The 19,793-nt window shown below is 47.8% G+C and overlaps 1 protein-coding gene across 3 annotated transcripts in view; it reads right to left on the bottom strand.

Moving 5' to 3' along the window:
• sgsm2 (small G protein signaling modulator 2) overlaps nucleotides 1-19,793 on the bottom strand; it is a 190,324-nt gene that overhangs the window by 91,525 nt on the left and 79,006 nt on the right. For all 3 annotated transcript variants that reach the window (XM_055880646.1, XM_055880645.1, XM_055880647.1), the window contains exon 3: nucleotides 11,010-11,178. In XM_055880646.1, coding sequence (XP_055736621.1) covers nucleotides 11,010-11,178 — 169 coding nt within the window. The remainder of the gene's footprint in view (nucleotides 1-11,009; nucleotides 11,179-19,793) is intronic.

Raw genomic sequence — 19,793 nt, 5'->3', positions numbered from 1 at the left:
GTGGTGAGAGGGGGCTGTGGGTGGTGTGTGGGTAGTATAGGTGGTGAGAGGGGGCTGTGGGTGGTGTGAGGGTAGTGTAGGTGGTGAGAACATGCTGTGGGTGGTGTGAGGGTAGTGTAGGTGGTGAGAGCATGCTGTGGGTGGTGTTAGGGTGTTGGGGTGGTGAGAACATGCTGTGGGTGGTGTGAGGGGGCTATGGGTGGTGTGAGGGGGCTGTGGGTGGTGAGAGGGTGCTGTGGGTGATGTGAGGGTTCTTTGGGTGGTGTGAGGGGGCTGTGGGTGGTGTTAGGGTTCTTTGGGTGGTGTGAGGGGGCTGTGGGTGGTGTTTGGGTGTTGTGGGTGGTGAGAGGGTGCTGTGGGTGGTGAGAGGGTGTTGTGGGTGGTGAAAGGGTGCTGTGGGTGGTGTGAGGGGGCTGTGGGTGGTGTTAGGGTGCTGTGTGAGGGGGCTGTGGGTGGTGAGAGGGTGCTGTGGGTGGTGTGAGGGGGCTGTGGGTGGTGTGAGGGGGCTGTGGTGGGTCTGATCCTGATGGTCTGATCCTGATGGTCTGGTCCTGATGGTCTGGTCCTGATGGTCTGGTCCTGATGGTCTGGTCCTGATGGGTCTGGTCCTGATGGGTCTGGTCCTGATGGTCTGGTCCTGATGGTCTGGTCCTGATGGGTCTGGTCCTGATGGGTCTGGTCCTGATGGGTCTGGTCCTGATGGGTCTGATCCTGATGGGTCTGGTCCTGATGGTCTGGTCCTGATGGGTCTGGTCCTGATGGGTCTGGTCCTGATGGGTCTGGTCCTGATGGGTCTGGTCCTGATGGTCTGGTCCTGATGGTCTGGTCCTGATGGGTCTGATCCTGATGGTCTGGTCCTGATGGTCTGGTCCTGATGGGTCTGGTCCTGATGGTCTGGTCCTGATGGTCTGGTCCTGCATCGCAGGGGGATTTCTTTCCCTTGTCTGTTCCCTCTGTTGGGTTTTTTGCTTTTCATTCCTTTTAATGGAGGCTTCAAGAGTGGGCTGTAATAACTGGGGGAAGAGACAGGAATAGGAGGGCTGTAGTGTATGAGTTTAGAGGAATAGGAGGGCTGTAGTGTATGAGTTTAGAGGAATAGGAGGGCTGTAGTGTATGAGTTCAGTAAGAGACAGGAATAGGAGGGCTGTAGTGTATGAGTTTAGAGGAATAGGAGGACTGTAGTGTATGAGTTTAGAGGAATAGGAGGGCTGTAGTGTATGAGTTTAGAGGAATAGGAGGACTGTAGTGTATGAGTTCAGTAAGAGACAGGAATAGGAGGGCTGTAGTGTATGAGTTTAGTAAGAGACGGGAATAGGAGGACTGTAGTGTATGAGTTTAGAGGAATAGGAGGGCTGTAGTGTATGAGTTTAGAGGAATAGGAGGGCTGTAGTGTATGAGTTCAATAAGAGACGGGAATAGGAGGACTGTAGTGTATGAGTTTAGTAAGAGACATGAATAGGAGGGCTGTGGTGTATGAGTTCAGTAAGAGACAGGAATAGGAGGGCTGTAGTGTATGAGTTTAGTAGGAGACAGGAATAGGAGGACTGTAGTGTATGAGTTTAGAGGAATAGGAGGGCTGTAGTGTATGAGTTTAGTAAGAGACAGGAATAAGAGGACTGTAGTGTATGAGTTCAGTAAGAGACGGGAATAGGAGGGCTGTAGTGTATGAGTTTAGTAAGAGACAGGAATATGAGGGCTGTAGTGTATGAGTTCAGAGGAATAGGAGGGCTGTAGTGTATGAGTTTAGAGGAATAGGAGGGCTGTGGTGTATGAGTTCAGTAGGAGACAGGAATAGGAGGGCTGTAGTGTATGAGTTCAGTAAGAGACAGGAATAGGAGGACTGTAGTGTATGAGTTTAGTAGGAGACAGGAATAGGAGTACTGTAGTGTATGAGATTAGTAAGAGACGGGAATAGGGGGTCTGTAGTGTATGACTTTAGTAAGAGACGCAAATAGGAGGACTGTAGTGTATGAGATTAGTAAGAGACAGAAGTAGGAGGGCTGTAGTGTATGAGTTTAGAGGAATAGGAGGGCTGTAGTGTATGAGTTTAGAGGAATAGGGGGGCTGTAGTGTATGAGTTTAGAGGAATAGGAGGGCTGTAGTGTATGAGTTCAGTAAGAGGCAGGAATAGGAGGGCTGTAGTGTATGAGTTCAGTAAGAGACAGGAATAGGAGGACTGTAGTGTATGAGTTTAGAGGAATAGGAGGGCTGTAGTGTATGAGTTTATAGGAATAGGAGGACTGTAGTGTATGAGTTCAGTAAGAGACAGGAATAGGAGGGCTGTAGTGTATGAGTTTAGTAAGAGACGGGAATAGGAGGGCTGTAGTGTATGAGTTTAGTAAGAGACAGGAATAGGAGGGCTGTGGTGTATGAGTTTAGAGGAATAGGAGGGCTGTAGTGTATGAGTTTAGTAAGAGACAGGAATAGGAGGGCTGTAGTGTATGAGTTTAGAGGAATAGGAGGGCTGTAGTGTATGAGTTTAGATGAATAGGAGGGCTGTAGTGTATGAGTTCAGTAAGAGACGGGAATAGGAGGGCTGTGGTGTATGAGTTCAGTAAGAGACAGGAATAGGAGGGCTGTAGTGTGTGAGTTTAGTAGGAGACAGGAATAGGAGGACTGTAGTGTATGAGTTTAGAGGAATAGGAGGGCTGTAGTGTATGAGTTTAGAGGAATAGGAGGGCTGTAGTGTATGAGTTTAGTAAGAGACAGGAATAGGAGGACTGTAGTGTATGAGTTCAGTAAGAGACAGGAATAGGAGGGCTGTAGTGTATGAGTTTAGTAGGAGACAGGAATAGGAGGGCTGTAGTGTATGAGTTTAGAGGAATAGGAGGGCTGTAGTGTATGAGTTCAGTAAGAGACAGGAATAGGAGGGCTGTAGTGTATGAGTTTAGTAAGAGACGGGAATAGGAGGGCTGTAGTGTATGAGTTTAGTAAGAGACAGGAATAGGAGGGCTGTAGTGTATGAGTTCAGAGGAATAGGAGGGCTGTAGTGTATGAGTTCAGTAAGAGACAGGAATAGGAGGACTGTAGTGTATGAGTTTAGTAGGAGACGGGAATAGGAGTACTGTAGTGTATGAGATTAGTAAGAGACGGGAATAGGGGTTCTGTAGTCTATGAGTTTAGTAAGAGACGCAAATAGGAGGACTGTAGTGTAGGAGATTAGTAAGAGACAGAAGTAGGAGGGCTGTAGTGTATGAGTTTAGAGGAATAGGAGGGCTGTAGTGTATGAGTTTAGAGGAATAGGAGGGCTGTAGTGTATGAGTTTAGAGGAATAGGAGGGCTGTAGTGTATGAGTTTAGAGGAATAGGAGGGCTGTAGTGTATGAGTTTAGAGGAATAGGAGGGCTGTAGTGTATGAGTTCAGTAAGAGAGGAGGAGTTATACACGAGTGAAGGTAGTGGAAGGGAGGATTATATAGGAGGAAGGCTAGAAAGGATCTATGTCAGTAAGGGGAGCTGGAACAGGGTTCTGGAGCTGGAACAGGGTTCTGGATATAACAGGGTTCTCTGAGTTGGAACAGGGTTCTGGAACTATAACAGGGTTCTGGAACTATAACAGGGTTCTGGAGCTGGAACAGGGTTCTGGAGATATAACAGGGTTCTGGAGCTGGAACAGGGTTCTGGAGATATAACAGGGTTCTGGAACTATAACAGGGTTCTGGAGATATAACAGGGTTCTGGAACTATAACAGGGTTCTGGAACTATAACAGGGTTCTGGAACTATAACAGGGTTCTGGAGATATAACAGGGTTCTGGAGATATAACAGGGTTCTGGAGATATAACAGGGTTCTGGAACTATAACAGGGTTCTGGAGCTATAACAGGGTTCTGGAGCTATAACAGGGTTCTGGGTATAACAGGGTTCTGGGTATAACAGGGTTCTGGAGCTATAACAGGGTTCTGGAGCTATAACAGGGTTCTGGGTATAACAGGGTTCTGGAACTATAACAGGGTTCTGGAGATATAACAGGGTTCTGGAGCTATAACAGGGTTCTGGAACTATAACAGGGTTCTGGATATAACAGGGTTCTGGAACTATAACAGGGTTCTGGGTATAACAGGGTTCTGGAGATATAACAGGGTTCTGGATATGACAGGGTTCTGGGTATAACAGGGTTCTGGGTATAACAGGGTTCTGTAACTATAACAGGGTTCTGGATATAACAGGGTTCTGGAACTATAACAGGGTTCTGGAACTATAACAGGGTTCTGGGTATAACAGGGTTCTGGATATAACAGGGTTCTGGAGCTGGAACAGGGTTCTGGATATAACATGGTTCTGGAGCTGGAACAGGGTTCTGGAACTATAACAGGGGTATGGATATAACAGGGTTCTGGAACTATAACAGGGTTCTGGGTATAACAGGGTTCTGGGTATAACAGGGTTCTGGAACTATAACAGGGTTCTGGAGATAAAACAGGGTTCTGGATATATAACAGGGTTCTGGAGATATAACAGGGTTCTGGAGCTGGAACAGGGTTCTGGAGCTGGAACAGGGCTCTGTATATAACAGGGTTCTGGAGCTGGAACAGGGTTCTGGAGCTGGAACAGGGTTCTGGATATAACAGGGTTCTGGAACTATAACAGGGTTCTGGAACTGGAACAGGGTTCTGGATATAACAGGGTTCTGGAGCTGGAACAGGGTTCTGGAGATATAACAGGGTTCTGGAGATATAACAGGGTTCTGGAACTATAACAGGGTTCTGGAGATATAACAGGGTTCTGGAGCTGGAACAGGGTTCTGGAGATATAACAGGGTTCTGGAGCTGGAACAGGGTTCTGGAGATATAACAGGGTTCTGGAACTATAACAGGGTTCTGGAGCTGGAACAGGGTTCTGGAGCTGTAAAAGGGTTCTGGATATAGCAGGGTTCTGGAGCTGGAACAGGGTTCTGGAACTATAACAGGGTTCTGGATATAACAGGGTTCTGGAGGTGGAACAGGGTTCTGGAACTGGAACAGGGTTCTGGAGCTGGAACAGGGTTCTGGAGATAGCAGGATTCTGTAGCTGGAACAGGGTTCTGGAACTATAACAGGGTTCTGGATATAACAGGGTTCTGGAGCTGGAACATGGTTCTGGAACTGGAAAAGGGTTCTGGAGCTGGAACAGGGTTCTGGAGATATAACAGGGTTCTGGAGCTGGAACAGGGTTCTGGAGCTGGAATAGGGTTCTGGAGATATAACAGGGTTCTGGAGCTGGAACAGGGTTCTGGAGATATAACAGGGTTCTGGAGCTGGAACAGGGTTCTGGAGATATAACAAGGTTCTGGAACTATTACAGGGTTCTGGAACTGGAACAGGGTTCTGGAACTATAACAGGGTTCTGGAACTGGAACAGGGTTCTGGATATAACAGGGTTCTGGAACTATAACAGGGTTCTGGAACTATGACAGGGTTCTGGAGCTGGAACAGGGTTCTGGAGATATAACAGGGTTCTGGAACTATAACAGGGTTCTGGAACTGGAACAGGGTTCTGGATATAACAGGGTTCTGGAACTATAACAGGGTTCTGGAACTGGAACAGGGTTCTGGATATAACAGGGTTCTGGAGCTGGAACAGGGTTCTGGAGATATAACAGGGTTCTGGAGCTGGAACAGGGTTCTGGAGCTATAACAGGGTTCTGGAACTATAACAGGGTTCTGGAACTGGAACAGGGTTCTGGATATAACAGGGTTCTGGAACTATAACAGGGTTCTGGAACTGGAACAGGGTTCTGGATATAACAGGGTTCTGGAGCTGGAACAGGGTTCTGGAGATATAACAGGGTTCTGGAACTATAACAGGGTTCTGGAACTAGAACAGGGTTCTGGATATAACAGGGTTCTAGAGCTGGAACAGGGTTAGGGTTAGGGTTAGGCGGCTAAGTGGACACAGCTGGGGTCTTTTTTACAGGATCAGGTGAAGGGTGTGCTCATTCGAGCACGGGTGGCCATCCTGACGGACATGGAGGCTCCGAGGACTGTAGAACTGTCTAAAACTGGACCATGTATACGGCGGGGGGGCTGGAGAGCTGTCTAAAACTGGACCATGTATATGGGGGGGGGGGGGGGCTTGAGAACTGTCTAAAACTGGACCATGTATATCGGGGGGAGGGGGGGGGGGCTGGAGAACTGTCTGGGGGACTCTGTTGGGGTGTGGGGTGTCAGCGGGGTTCTATATGTGGTGGACGGGGGAGCTTGGTTTTAACTTTCCAGTCTGTTAAAATGAAATAAAGTTTGTTTTAATGATGTAAGTATTTGGGCCAAATAAAGATTTTTTTCTAAAAAAATAAATGTATTTCTCTTTTCTCTCCTCTCTCTCTCGGCTATCTCACACACTCTCACCTCTCTCATCTGTCTGTTCTTCTCACATTCCTCTCTCTCTTATCTCTCTCCTCCTCTCCCTTTTTCTCTTTCTCTCGATGATGGTCACGGTACAATGATGATGTCGCCATGGCAACGGGAGTAACCGAGAAATGGAGTCCTGAGGATGGGTGAGGGGGAAGGAAAGCTGAGGGGGGGTGAGAAGGGAAGTTGGGTGAGGGGGGAGGAGAAGTGGGTTAGGACAGGAGAGGGAGGATGGGTGAGGGACGCAGCGTTCTAAGGCACTGCATCTCAGTGCAAGAGGAGTCACTACAGTCCCTGGTTCGAATCCAGGCTGTATCACATTTGGCTGTGATTGGGAGTCCCATAGGGCGGCTAGGGTAGGCCGTCATTGTAAATAAGAATTTGTTCTTAACTGACTTGTCTAGTTAAATAAAGGTTAAATATATGTTAAAAAAGGGAAGGAGAAAGGAAGGAGAGGTGAGGTAGGAGAGGTGAGGGAGGAGAGGTGAGGGAGGAGAGGAGAGGGAGGAGAGGAGAGGTGATGGAGGAGAGGTGCTGTGGGGGAGGAGAGGGCGGGGAGGAAGGAGAGGTGAGGAAGGAGAGGTGAGGAAGGAGAGGAAGGAGAGGTGAGGAAGGAGAGGTGCTGTGGGGGAGACGAGGTGATTTAGGAGAGGAGAGGTGCTGTGTGGGAGGAGAGATGAGGTGGGGAGGAGAGGAGAGGGGAGGAAGGAGAGGTGAGGAAGGAGAGGTGAGGAAGGAGAGGTGAGGAAGGAGAGGTGAGGGAGGAGAGGTGAGGGAGGAGAGGTGAGGGAGGAGAGGAGAGGTGATGGAGGAGAGGTGCTGTGGGGGAGGAGAGGGCGGGGAGGAAGGAGAGGTGAGGAAGGAGAGGTGAGGAAGGAGAGGAAGGAGAGGTGAGGAAGGAGAGGTGCTGTGGGGGAGATGAGGTGATTTAGGAGAGGAGAGGTGCTGTGTGGGAGGAGAGATGAGGTGGGGAGGAGAGGAGAGGGGAGGAAGGAGAGGTGAGGAAGGAGAGGTGAGGAAGGAGAGGTGAGGAAGGAGAGGTGAGGGAGGAGAGGTGAGGGAGGAGAGGTGTTGTGGGGGAGGAGAGGGCGGGGAGGAAGGAGAGGTGAGGAAGGAGAGGTGAGGGAGGAGAGGTGCTGTGGGGGAGAGGAGGAGAGGTGGGAGAGGAGAGTTGCGGTGGGGGAAGAGAGGAAATGTGAGGTGGGGGAGGAGAGGTGCTGTGGGGGGGACGAGGTGATTTAGGAGAGGAGAGGTAGGAGAGGAGAGGTGCTGTGTGGGAGGAGAGATGAGGTGGGGAGGAGAGGAGAGGTGGGGGAGGAGAAGTGAGGTGGGGGAGGAGAGGAGAGGTGTGGTGGGGGTGGGGGAGGAGAGGTGCTGTGGGGGAGAAGAGATGAGGTGGGGAGGAGAGGAGAGGTGCTGTGTGGGAGGAGAGATGAGGTGGGGAGGAGAGGAGAGGTGGGGGAGGAGAAGTGTGGTGGGGGAGGAGAGGTGAGGTGGGGCGGAGAGGAGAGGTGTGGTGGGGGTGGGGGAGGAGAGGAGAGGAGAGGTGGGGGTGGGGGAGGAGAGGTGCTGTGGGGGAGAAGAGGTGCTGTGGGGGAGAAGAGATGAGGTGGGGGAGAAGAGGAGAGGAGAGGAGAGGTGGGGGTGGGGGAGGAGAGGTGCTGTGGGGGAGGAGAGGTGCTGTGGGGGAGAAGAGGTGCTGTGGGGGAGAAGAGGTGCTGTGGGGGAGAAGAGATGAGGTGGGGGAGGAGAGGAGAGGAGAGGTGGGGGAGATGCGGTGTGGTGAGGGACAAGAGACGCGGTGTGGGCGGAGAGGTGGGGGCGGAGAGGTGGGGGAGGAGAGGTGCTGTGGGGGTGGGGGAGGAGTGGTTCAGGGGGGATTGAGTGTGATGTGTTATTGGAGGGGGGGCTCGGGGGGTGATACAGCTGTATACCACTCAACAACATTTAATTTGGGACACACCCCCAGTCACCACAGGCACCCTAGTAGGACCACATCGCTCGCTCCAACAATCTACAATAGAATCTACATATTCTGTTTCTACATTCACAGCTGTATGACAGTGACAAGACGAGATGAGAGGAGGAGGGAGGAGATACAGGAAGAGTGTGTGTGTGTGTGTGTGTGTGTGTGTGTGTGTGTGTGTGTGTGTGTGTGTGTGTGTGTGTGTGTGTGTGTGTGTGTGTGTGTGTGTGTGTGTGTGTGTGTGTGTGTGTGTGTGTGTGTGTCTGTGTTCTCTGCCCCAACCCCCTCCCCCTTCTCTTCCTCCATTAAACCCAGCTTCCCACCCAGTCCCAGAGCGCTCAGTGGCCATGTGTAGCAGCTTATCGAAGTGTGTGTGTGTGTGTGTGTGTGTGTGTGTGTGTGTGTGTGTGTGTGTGTGTGTGTGTGTGTGTGTGTGTGTGTGTGTGTGTGTGTGTGTGTGTGTGTGTGTGTGTGTGTGTGTGTGTGTATATATATACACAAATAGACGCTGGGCTTGGGTAAACACACACCTGGACAGGTGTAGGAAGAGCCTCCCCAATATTGATTTAGTTAGTCTTCTTCACTGTGTATAGGGCGCTCACTCACTGCTGTACAATGTAGAGAAGAACAGGGCAATTCAAGAGGGTGCTACGAAATTAATGTCAAAATGTTGTTTTCTTTGCCCCGTGTCATTATAAATGACCTAGAATAAATCATTAGATTGTTCTCTACAATATTATAATGTTAATATACTTGTACTTGACAGTGTTGATGAAATAAAGAATGTTCCTTTGCTTTGACTGTTGCTTGTTAAGACTGCACCACTCTCGGTTGTATCTCTTCCATATTTGGTGTTGGGAGGTGGTACCATTCGAAGTCGTTTACAGCTGGTTGGACCAATCAAAATCAACTTGACACTTTTGTCATTTTCACCCTCCAGATCCTTGGCTTTCATTGTCTGTAACCGCAATCAATCTACGTTGAGAGGGGCCGTTTCTATGGCGATTTAAAGGGAAAGACTCAGAAATACACAATGAAAACAATAAAAGATTGTCTCCACAGAGGGTGGATATTGAAATTCAGTCTGTTATCTTTGTAAATAAATATATATTTAGTCCCCATTTAGTTTTGTATTCAGTGAATTTCATTTAGAAAAAGCCATGTTTTCACTCACGAACCTGCAGCAACTAGTTCTATGGTTCTATGGAGCAGTCACATGGTTCTATGGAGCAGTCACAGGGTTCTATGGAGCAGTCACATGGTTCTATGGAGCAGTCACAGGGTTCTATGGAGCAGTCACAGGGTTCTATGGAGCAGTGTCACAGGGTTCTATGGAACAGTGTCACAGGGTTCTATGGAACAGTGTCACAGGATTCTTAGGAGCAGTGTCACAGGGTTCTATGGAGCAGTGTCACAGGGTTCTATGGAGCAGTGTCACAGGGTTCTATGGAGCAGTCACAGGGTTCTATGGAACAGTGTCACAGGATTCTAAGGAGCAGTGTCACAGGATTCTAAGGAGCAGTGTCACAGGGTTCTATGGAGCAGTGTCACAGGATTCTAAGGAGCAGTGTCACAGGGTTCTATGGAGCAGTGTCACAGGATTCTATGGAGCAGTCACAGGGTTCTATGGAGCAGTGTCACAGGGTTTTATGGAGCAGTGTCACAGGGTTCTATGGAGCAGTGTCACAGGATTCTATGGAGCAGTGTCACAGGATTCTATGGAGCAGTCACAGAGTTCTATGGAGCAGTGTCACAGGGTTTTATGGAGCAGTGTCACAGGGTTCTATGGAGCAGTGTCACAGGATTCTATGGAGCAGTGTCACAGGATTCTAAGGAGCAGTGTCACAGGGTTCTATGGAGCAGTGTCACAGGATTCTAAGGAGCAGTGTCACAGGGTTCTATGGAGCAGTGTCACAGGATTCTAAGGAGCAGTGTCACAGGGTTCTATGGAGCAGTCACAGGGTTCTAAGGAGCAGTGTCACAGGGTTCTATGGAGCAGTGTCACAGGATTCTAAGGAGCAGTGTCACAGGGTTCTATGGAGCAGTGTCACAGGGTTCTATGGAGCAGTCACAGGGTTCTATGGAGCAGTCACAGGGTTCTATGGAGCAGTATCACAGGGTTCTATGGAGCAGTGTCACAGGGTTCTATGGAGCAGTCACAGGGTTCTATGGAGCAGTGTCACAGGGTTCTATAGAGCAGTCACAGGGTTCTATGGAGCAGTGTCACAGGGTTCTATGGAACAGTGTCACAGGGTTCTAAGGAGCAGTGTCACAGGATTCTATGGAGCAGTGTCACAGGGTTCTATGGAGCAGTCACCACTTTTTGATCATGGCGTGATGTCATTCCATTCACTCTAAACCCTGCTAAATTCTCATAGAGTAAATCATCGGTAACTTTTTTACCATATATGGTAGAGACATGGGGTTTGGACATATTTGTATAAACTTTGAATTAATTTAATCATTTTATGGGTGACCACCCTACTGTGTGGTTTTACCATGCTACACTGTCTCTTCACTGTTGTTCTACCATGCTACACTGTCAGTGAAGGTGTGTAAATAGGGAAGGAAAAAAGGAGACCATAGATGTATTGCTACATAATACCACATCACCCATATTTTTCCTGCATTTCTCCGGGTGTGGTTTTGCAGGTAGTGCTATGACGTCAGGTGTAAGGCGTAAAAGTTCAAAGGTCATAAAGGGGATCAATCGGTACCTGGTGACCTCTGCCTGCTGTGCGAGCTGCTCCTGGACCTTCTGACACACCTCTCCCGCCGTGGCGTTGACCTTGCCGATCTTGGTGAAAAGGGCGGCGATCTTGTCGCTACGCAGGAAGCCCGCCGCTCGCCGCTTCAACAGGTGGCTCAGACAGGCCTCGATGGTGCCTGGAGGAGAGAGGGAGAGGGAGAGAGAAAGAGAGGGAGGGAGGGGTAGAGAGAGAAAGAGAGAGGGGAGGGAAGATTACTGTATTGTCCATTTACTACACGAGCAACAGAAATGTGTCTTTCGCATATCATCTTATTCTCCCCAGCAGAGGATGAGGTGAGGGTGAAAGAGGAGAGAGAGGGAAAGAGAGATGGAGGGAGAGCAGCAAAGATGATGAGGGTGAAAGAGGAGAGAGAGGGAAAGAGAGAGATGAGGGGAGAGAGGAGAGAGAGGGAAAGAGAGAGGTGGGGGGAGCAGCAAAGAGGATGAGGGTGAAAGAGGAGAGAGAGAGAAAGAGAGAGATGAGGGGAGCAGCAAATAGGATGAGGGTGAAAAAGGAGAGAGAGGGAAAGAGAGAGGTGAGGGGAGCAGCAAAGAGGATGAGGGTGAGAGAGGAGAGGGCAAAAGGGAGAAAGAGAAAGGGAGGAGGAAGAGGGAGGGAGGGAGGAACGAAAGAGGGAGAAAGATGAAACAGGAGAGAGTGAAGACAGAAAAGGATAGGAAGAGAGGTGGAGGGAGACAGAGGAAGTAGAACAGAAATCCCAGATAAAAACACTGTTCTTGAATATCCTGTTCCTTAATATCCTGTTCCTTAATATCCTGTTCCTTAATATCCTGTTCCTGAATATCCTGTTCCTTAATAACCTGTTCCTTAATATCCTGTTCCTTAATATCCTGTTCCTTAATATCCTGTTCCTTAACATCCTGTTCCTGAATATCCTGTTCCTGAATATCCTGTTCTTGAATATCCTGTTCCTTAATATCCTGTTCCTTAATATCCTGTTCCTTAATATCCTGTTCCTTAATATCCTGTTCCTTAATATCCTGTTCCTTAACATCCTGTTCCTTAACATCCTGTTCCTTAATATCCTGTTCCTTAATATCCTGTTCCTTAACATCCTGTTCCTTAATATCCTGCTCTTTAATATCCTGTTCCTTAATATCCTGTTCCTTAATATCCTGTACCTTAATACATTGTTCTTTAATACATTGTTCTTTAATATCCTGTTATTTAATATTATGTTCTTTAATATCCTGTTATTTAATATTCTGTTCTTTAATATCCTGTTATTTAATACATTGCAGTACTCTGCATCTGTAACGGCAGCCTTCCTCCTCTTCGTCTGAAGAGGAGGTGTAGCAGGGATCGGACCAAGACGCAGCGCAGTTGGTGCTCAACATATTTAATAATACGAACTGTGAACACTACAACAAAACAAAAATAACAAAATGTGGCAAACCGATACAGTCCTAGCTGGTGCAGAGAAAACACAGAGACAGGAAACAACCACCCACAAACCCCAACACAAAACAAGCCACCTATATATGATTCCCAATCAGAGACAACACAAAACACCTGCCTCTGATTGAGAACCATATTAGGCCAAACATAGAAACAGACAAACTAGATACACTACATAGAATGCCCACCCAGCTCACGTCCTGACCAACACTAAAACAAGCAGAACACACAAGAACTATGGTCAGAACGTGACAGCATCTTATATCTTATTATATCTGCGTCCCAAATGGAACCCTATTCCCTATATAGTGCACGGCCGTCGTAGGGAGGAGACCAAGGCGCAGCGTGGTAAGTGTACATTCTTCTTTATTTAAAGAACGAACACTGAACAAAACGAACAAAATAACAAAACGAACAAAATAACAAAACGAACCGTGAGGCTAATATGGATAGTGCAGACAGGCAACTAAACATAGATCAAGAACCCACAAAACCAAAAGGGAAAATGGCAACCTAAATATGATCCCCAATCAGAGACAACGATAAACAGCAGCCTCTGATTGGGAACCAATTCAGGTCACCATAGACTTACATATACCTAGATTTACCAAAACCCCTAGATAATACAAAACAAGCATACCCACCCTCGTCACACCCTGACCTAACCAAAATAAGAAAGAAAACATAGATAACTAAGGTCAGGGCGTGACAGTGCACTACTTTTGAAAATGGACCCTGGTCAAAAGTAGTGCACTATATATGAAATAGGGTGCTATTTAAGTCTGAGCCTATATCGTATTATATCCACCGGTTGATGGGAGTTAATTAATTACTGAAAATCTATCCCCAATGCACCAATCACTCCCTTCAATAGCAAGTACACACCGATCTCTCTCCCTTCCACCCCCGGGGCCCAGGGGAACGTAGGGATGAACTTAAGTAGGTGTGTGTGTGTGTGTGTGTGTGTGTGTGTGTGTGTGTGTGTGTGTGTGTGTGTGTGTGTGTGTGTGTGTGTGTGTGTGTGTGTGTGTGTGTGTGTGTGTGTGTGTGTGCGTGCACCAGTGTGTGTGGTTTGCGCCTTTAATACTTTTACATATTGAAGAGGGGAAGTTGAAGAAGAGAATGGAGGAATGACATTTTACGGCCCCAATGGGCCCCTGAAGGTCTTCAGGACGCCATGTTGTCTGTTCATCTGTAAAAAGGGAAACAACAGTCCCTTTACAGCTCCCATCATAGCCCATCCATTAGCAGCAACTGACCACTTGTCTTTCAACCTCGCTAACATAACCAAATCAAAATAAGAGGGGAAAACATGTCCCTTCCTAGCCCGGCTGAAACACATGTCCCTCCCTAGCTGGCTGAAACACATGTCCCTCCCTAGCTGGCTGAAACACATGTCCCTCCCTAGCTGGCTGAAACACATGTCCCTCCCTAGCCGGCTGAAACACATGTCCCTCCCTAGCCCGGCTGAAACACATGTCCCTCCCTAGCCCGGCTGAAACACATGTCCCTCCCTAGCCCGGCTGAAACACATGTCCCTCCCTAGCCCGGCTGAAACACATGTCCCTCCCTAGCTGGCTGAAACACATGTCCCTCCCTAGCCCAGCTGAAACACATGTCCCTCCCTAGCCCAGCTGAAACACATGTCCCTCCCTAGCCCAGCTGAAACACATGTCCCTCCCTAGCCCAGCTGAAACACATGTCCCTCCCTAGCCCGGCTGAAACACATGTCCCTCCCTAGCCCAGCTGAAACACATGTCCCTCCCTAGCCGGCTGAAACACATGTCCCTCCCTAGCCCAGCTGAAACACATGTCCCTCCCTAGCCCAGCTGAAACACATGTCCCTCCCTAGCCCGGCTGAAACACATGTCCCTCCCTAGCTGGCTGAAACACATGTCCCTCCCTAGCCCGGCTGAAACACATGTCCCTCCCTAGCCGGCTGAAACACATATCCCTCCCTAGCTCGGCTGAAACACATGTTCCTCCCTAGCTGGCTGAAACACACGTCCCTCCCTAGCCCGGCTGAAACACAAGTCCCTCCCTAGCCGGCTGAAACACATGTCCCTCCCTAGCCGGCTGAAACACATGTCCCTCCCTAGCCCGGCTGAAACACATGTCCCTCCCTAGCCCGGCTGAAACACATGTCCCTCCCTAGCCGGCTGAAACACATGTCCCTCCCTAGCCGGCTGAAACACATGTCCCTCCCTAGCTGGCTGAAATACATGTCCCTCCCTAGCTGGCTGAAATACATGTCCCTCCCTAGCTGGCTGAAACACATGTCCCTCCCTAGCCGGCTGAAACACATCGTATAACTTGCCAACGTTACAGAAATCACAATCGGCCACAGTGCAGAGAGCAAACAAGTTTTTTTTACTGAGTCTCAAATGGCAACCTGCTCCCTATATAGCGTACTCCTTTTGCTCCTGGCCGTTTGGGACGCACAAGGAGGCCCTATATAGATCCGCCCACCAGAGCAGACCAGCCTCACCACAGTAGACAGAGAGGGTATTTACACTACAGACCAGCCCCACCACAGTAGACAGAGAGGGTATTTACACCACAGTAGACCGAGAGGGTATTTACACAGACCAGCCCCACCACAGTAGACAGAGAGGGTATTTACACCACAGTAGACAGAGAGGGTATTTACACTACAGACCAGCCCCACCACAGTAGACGGAGAGGGTATTTACACAACAGACCAGCCCCACCACAGTAGACAGAGAGGGTATTTACACCACAGTAGACCGAGAGGGTATTTACACAGACCAGCCCCACCACAGTAGACAGAGAGGGTATTTACACCACAGTAGACAGAGAGGGTATTTACACCACATTAGACAGAGAGGGTATTTACACCACAGTAGACAGAGAGGGTATTTACAACACAGTAGACAGAGAGGGTATTTACAACACAGTAGACAGAGAGAGTATTTACAACACAGTAGACAGAGAGGGTATTTACACTACAGACCAGCCCCACCACAGTAGACAGAGAGGGTATTTACACTACAGACCAGCCCCACCACAGTAGACGGAGAGGGTATTTACACAACAGACCAGCCCCACCACAGTAGACAGAGAGGGTATTTACACCACAGTAGACCGAGAGGGTATTTACACAACAGACCAGCCCCACCACAGTAGACAGAGAGGGTATTTACACCACAGTAGACCGAGAGGGTATTTACACAGACCAGCCCCACCACAGTAGACAGAGAGGGTATTTACACAACAGACCAGCCCCACCACAGTAGACAGAGGGTATTTACACTACAGACCAGCCCCACTACAGTAGACAGAGAGGGTATTTACACCACAGTAGACTGAGAGGGTATTTACACCACAGTAAACAGAGAGGGTATTTACACTACAGACCAGCCCTACCACAATAGACAGAGAGGGTATTTACACCACAGTCGGCAGAGAGGGTATTTACACTACAGACCAGCCCCACCACAGTAGACAGAGAGGGTATTTACACCACAGTAGACAGATAGGGTATTTACACCACAGTAGACAGAGAGGGTATTTACACCACATTAGACAGAGAGGGTATTTACAACACAGTAGACAGAGAGGGTATTTACACCACAGTAGACAGAGAGGGTATTTACACCACAGTAGACAGAGAGGGTATTTACACCACAGTAGACAGAGAGGGTATTTACACCACAGTAGACAGAGAGGGTATTTACACCACAGTCGGCAGAGAGGGTATTTACACTACAGACCAGCCCCACCACAGTAGACAGAGAGGGTATTTACACCACAGTAGACAGAGAGGGTATTTACACCACAGTAGACAGAGAGGGTATTTACACCACAGTAGACAGAGAGGGTATTTACACCACATTAGACAGAGAGGGTATTTACACCACAGTAGACAGAGAGGGTATTTACACCACAGTAGACAGAGAGGGTATTTAAACCACAGTAGACAGAGAGGGTATTTACACTACAGACCAGCCTCACCACAGTAGACAGAGAGGGTATTTACACCACAGTAGACAGAGAGGGTATTTACACCACAGTAGACAGAGAGGGTATTTAAACCACAGTAGACAGAGAGGGTATTTACAACACAGTAGACAGAGAGGGTATTTACACCACAGTAGACAGAGAGGGTATTTACAACACAGTAGACAGAGAGGGTATTTACACCACAGTAGACAGAGAGGGTATTTACACCACAGTAGACAGAGAGGGTATTTAAACCACAGTAGACAGAGAGGGTATTTACAACACAGTAGACAGAGAGGGTATTTACACCACAGTAGACAGAGAGGGTATTTAAACCACAGTAGACAGAGAGGGTATTTAAACCACAGTAGACAGAGAGGGTTTTAAACCACAGTAGACAGAGAGGGTATTTAAACCACAGTAGACAGAGAGGGTATTTACAACACAGTAGACAGAGAGGGTATTTACACCACAGTAGACAGAGAGGGTATTTACACCACAGTAGACAGAGAGGGTATTTACACCACAGTAGACAGAGAGGGTATTTACACCACAGTAGACAGAGAGGGTATTTACACCACAGTAGACAGAGAGGGTATTTAAACCACAGTAGACAGAGAGGGTATTTACACCACAGTAGACAGAGAGGGTATTTACACCACAGTAGACAGAGAGGGTATTTACACCACAGTAGACAGAGAGGGTATTTACACCACAGTAGACAGAGAGGGTATTTACACCACAGTAGACAGAGAGGGTATTTACACCACAGTAGACAGAGAGGGTATTTACACCACAGTAGACAGAGAGGGTATTTAAACCACAGTAGACAGAGAGGGTATTTACAACACAGTAGACAGAGAGGGTATTTACACCACAGTAGACAGAGAGGGTATTTACACCACAGTCGGCAGAGAGGGTATTTACACTACAGACCAGCCCCACCACAGTAGACAGAGAGGGTATTTACACCACAGTAGACAGAGAGGGTATTTACACCACAGTAGACAGAGAGGGTATTTACACCACAGTAGACAGAGAGGGTATTTACACCACATTAGACAGAGAGGGTATTTACACCACAGTAGACAGAGAGGGTATTTACACCACAGTAGACAGAGAGGGTATTTAAACCACAGTAGACAGAGAGGGTATTTACACTACAGACCAGCCTCACCACAGTAGACAGAGAGGGTATTTACACCACAGTAGACAGAGAGGGTATTTACACCACAGTAGACAGAGAGGGTATTTAAACCACAGTAGACAGAGAGGGTATTTACAACACAGTAGACAGAGAGGGTATTTACACCACAGTAGACAGAGAGGGTATTTAAACCACAGTAGACAGAGAGGGTATTTAAACCACAGTAGACAGAGAGGGTTTTAAACCACAGTAGACAGAGAGGGTATTTAAACCACAGTAGACAGAGAGGGTATTTACAACACAGTAGACAGAGAGGGTATTTACACCACAGTAGACAGAGAGGGTATTTACACCACAGTAGACAGAGAGGGTATTTACACCACAGTAGACAGAGAGGGTATTTACACCACAGTAGACAGAGAGGGTATTTACACCACAGTAGACAGAGAGGGTATTTAAACCACAGTAGACAGAGAGGGTATTTACACCACAGTAGACAGAGAGGGTATTTACACCACAGTAGACAGAGAGGGTATTTACACCACAGTAGACAGAGAGGGTATTTACACCACAGTAGACAGAGAGGGTATTTACACCACAGTAGACAGAGAGGGTATTTACACCACAGTAGACAGAGAGGGTATTTACACCACAGTAGACAGAGAGGGTATTTAAACCACAGTAGACAGAGAGGGTATTTAAACCACAGTAGACAGAGAGGGTATTTACAACACAGTAGACAGAGAGGGTATTTACACCACAGTAGACAGAGAGGGTATTTACACCACAGTAGACAGAGAGGGTATTTAAACCACAGTAGACAGAGAGGGTATTTACACCACAGTAGACAGAGAGGGTATTTAAACCACAGTAGACAGAGAGGGTATTTAAACCACAGTAGAAAGAGAGGGTATTTAAACCACAGTAGACAGAGAGGGTATTTAAACCACAGTAGACAGAGAGGGTATTTACACTACAGACCAGCCTCACCACAGTAGACAGAGAGGGTATTTACACCACAGTAGACAGAGAGGGTATTTACACCACAGTAGACAGAGAGGGTATTTAAACCACAGTAGACAGAGAGGGTATTTACAACACAGTAGACAGAGAGGGTATTTACACCACAGTAGACAGAGAGGGTATTTAAACCACAGTAGACAGAGAGGGTATTTAAACCACAGTAGACAGAGAGGGTTTTAAACCACAGTAGACAGAGAGGGTATTTAAACCACAGTAGACAGAGAGGGTATTTACAACACAGTAGACAGAGAGGGTATTTACACCACAGTAGACAGAGAGGGTATTTACACCACAGTAGACAGAGAGGGTATTTACACCACAGTAGACAGAGAGGGTATTTACACCACAGTAGACAGAGAGGGTATTTACACCACAGTAGACAGAGAGGGTATTTAAACCACAGTAGACAGAGAGGGTATTTAAACCACAGTAGACAGAGAGGGTATTTAAACCACAGTAGACAGAGAGGGTATTTACACCACAGTAGACAGAGAGGGTATTTAAACCACAGTAGACAGAGAGGGTATTTACACCACAGTAGACAGAGAGGGTATTTACACCACAGTAGACAGAGAGGATATTTAAACCACAGTAGACAGAGAGGGTATTTAAACCACAGTAGACAGAGAGGGTATTTAAACCACAGTAGACAGAGAGGGTATTTAAACCACAGTAGACAGAGAGGGTATTTACAACACAGTAGACAGAGAGGGTATTTACACCAGAGGAGGAAAGAGAAATGGTCATCTTAGTGATTCATTGCTGCTGTTTGACAGATGTGTTGAAGAGTTGGACTGTGCTCCAAATGTCACCCTTTTCCATATATAGTGATTATATTGTGATAACCATCAGTAGAAAAAGTACCCAATTATCATACTTGAATAAGTCATGATACCTTTGTCATGACGATGCCTGTTTGGGTATAGCAAGCCCCACCCCCCTCTCCCTGCCACTCCCTTTCCTCATTCAACTAGGTTGCTGTGGTCAGAGAGACGTCGTAAATTCCTGAGAATCTCCTCATGGACACACAGTATTAGAGAGAGGGTACACTTTCATAGAGAACAAAGGAAATCCTTCCACCTCACAGAACTTGAGGTACGAACACATTTCATGTTCCGGAAAAAGTATAAAAGATCGGTGAAGATCCCAGCTATTAACTGGTCCGTTTGTCACAACTTGAGGAAACTCATGGGAGACTG

This window comes from Salvelinus fontinalis, chromosome 24 (assembly GCF_029448725.1).
Source record: "Salvelinus fontinalis isolate EN_2023a chromosome 24, ASM2944872v1, whole genome shotgun sequence".
Classification (NCBI taxonomy): domain Eukaryota; kingdom Metazoa; phylum Chordata; class Actinopteri; order Salmoniformes; family Salmonidae; genus Salvelinus; species Salvelinus fontinalis.
Note: the sequence above shows the minus strand (reverse complement) of the source record. Positions and strands in the feature narration are given on the sequence as shown.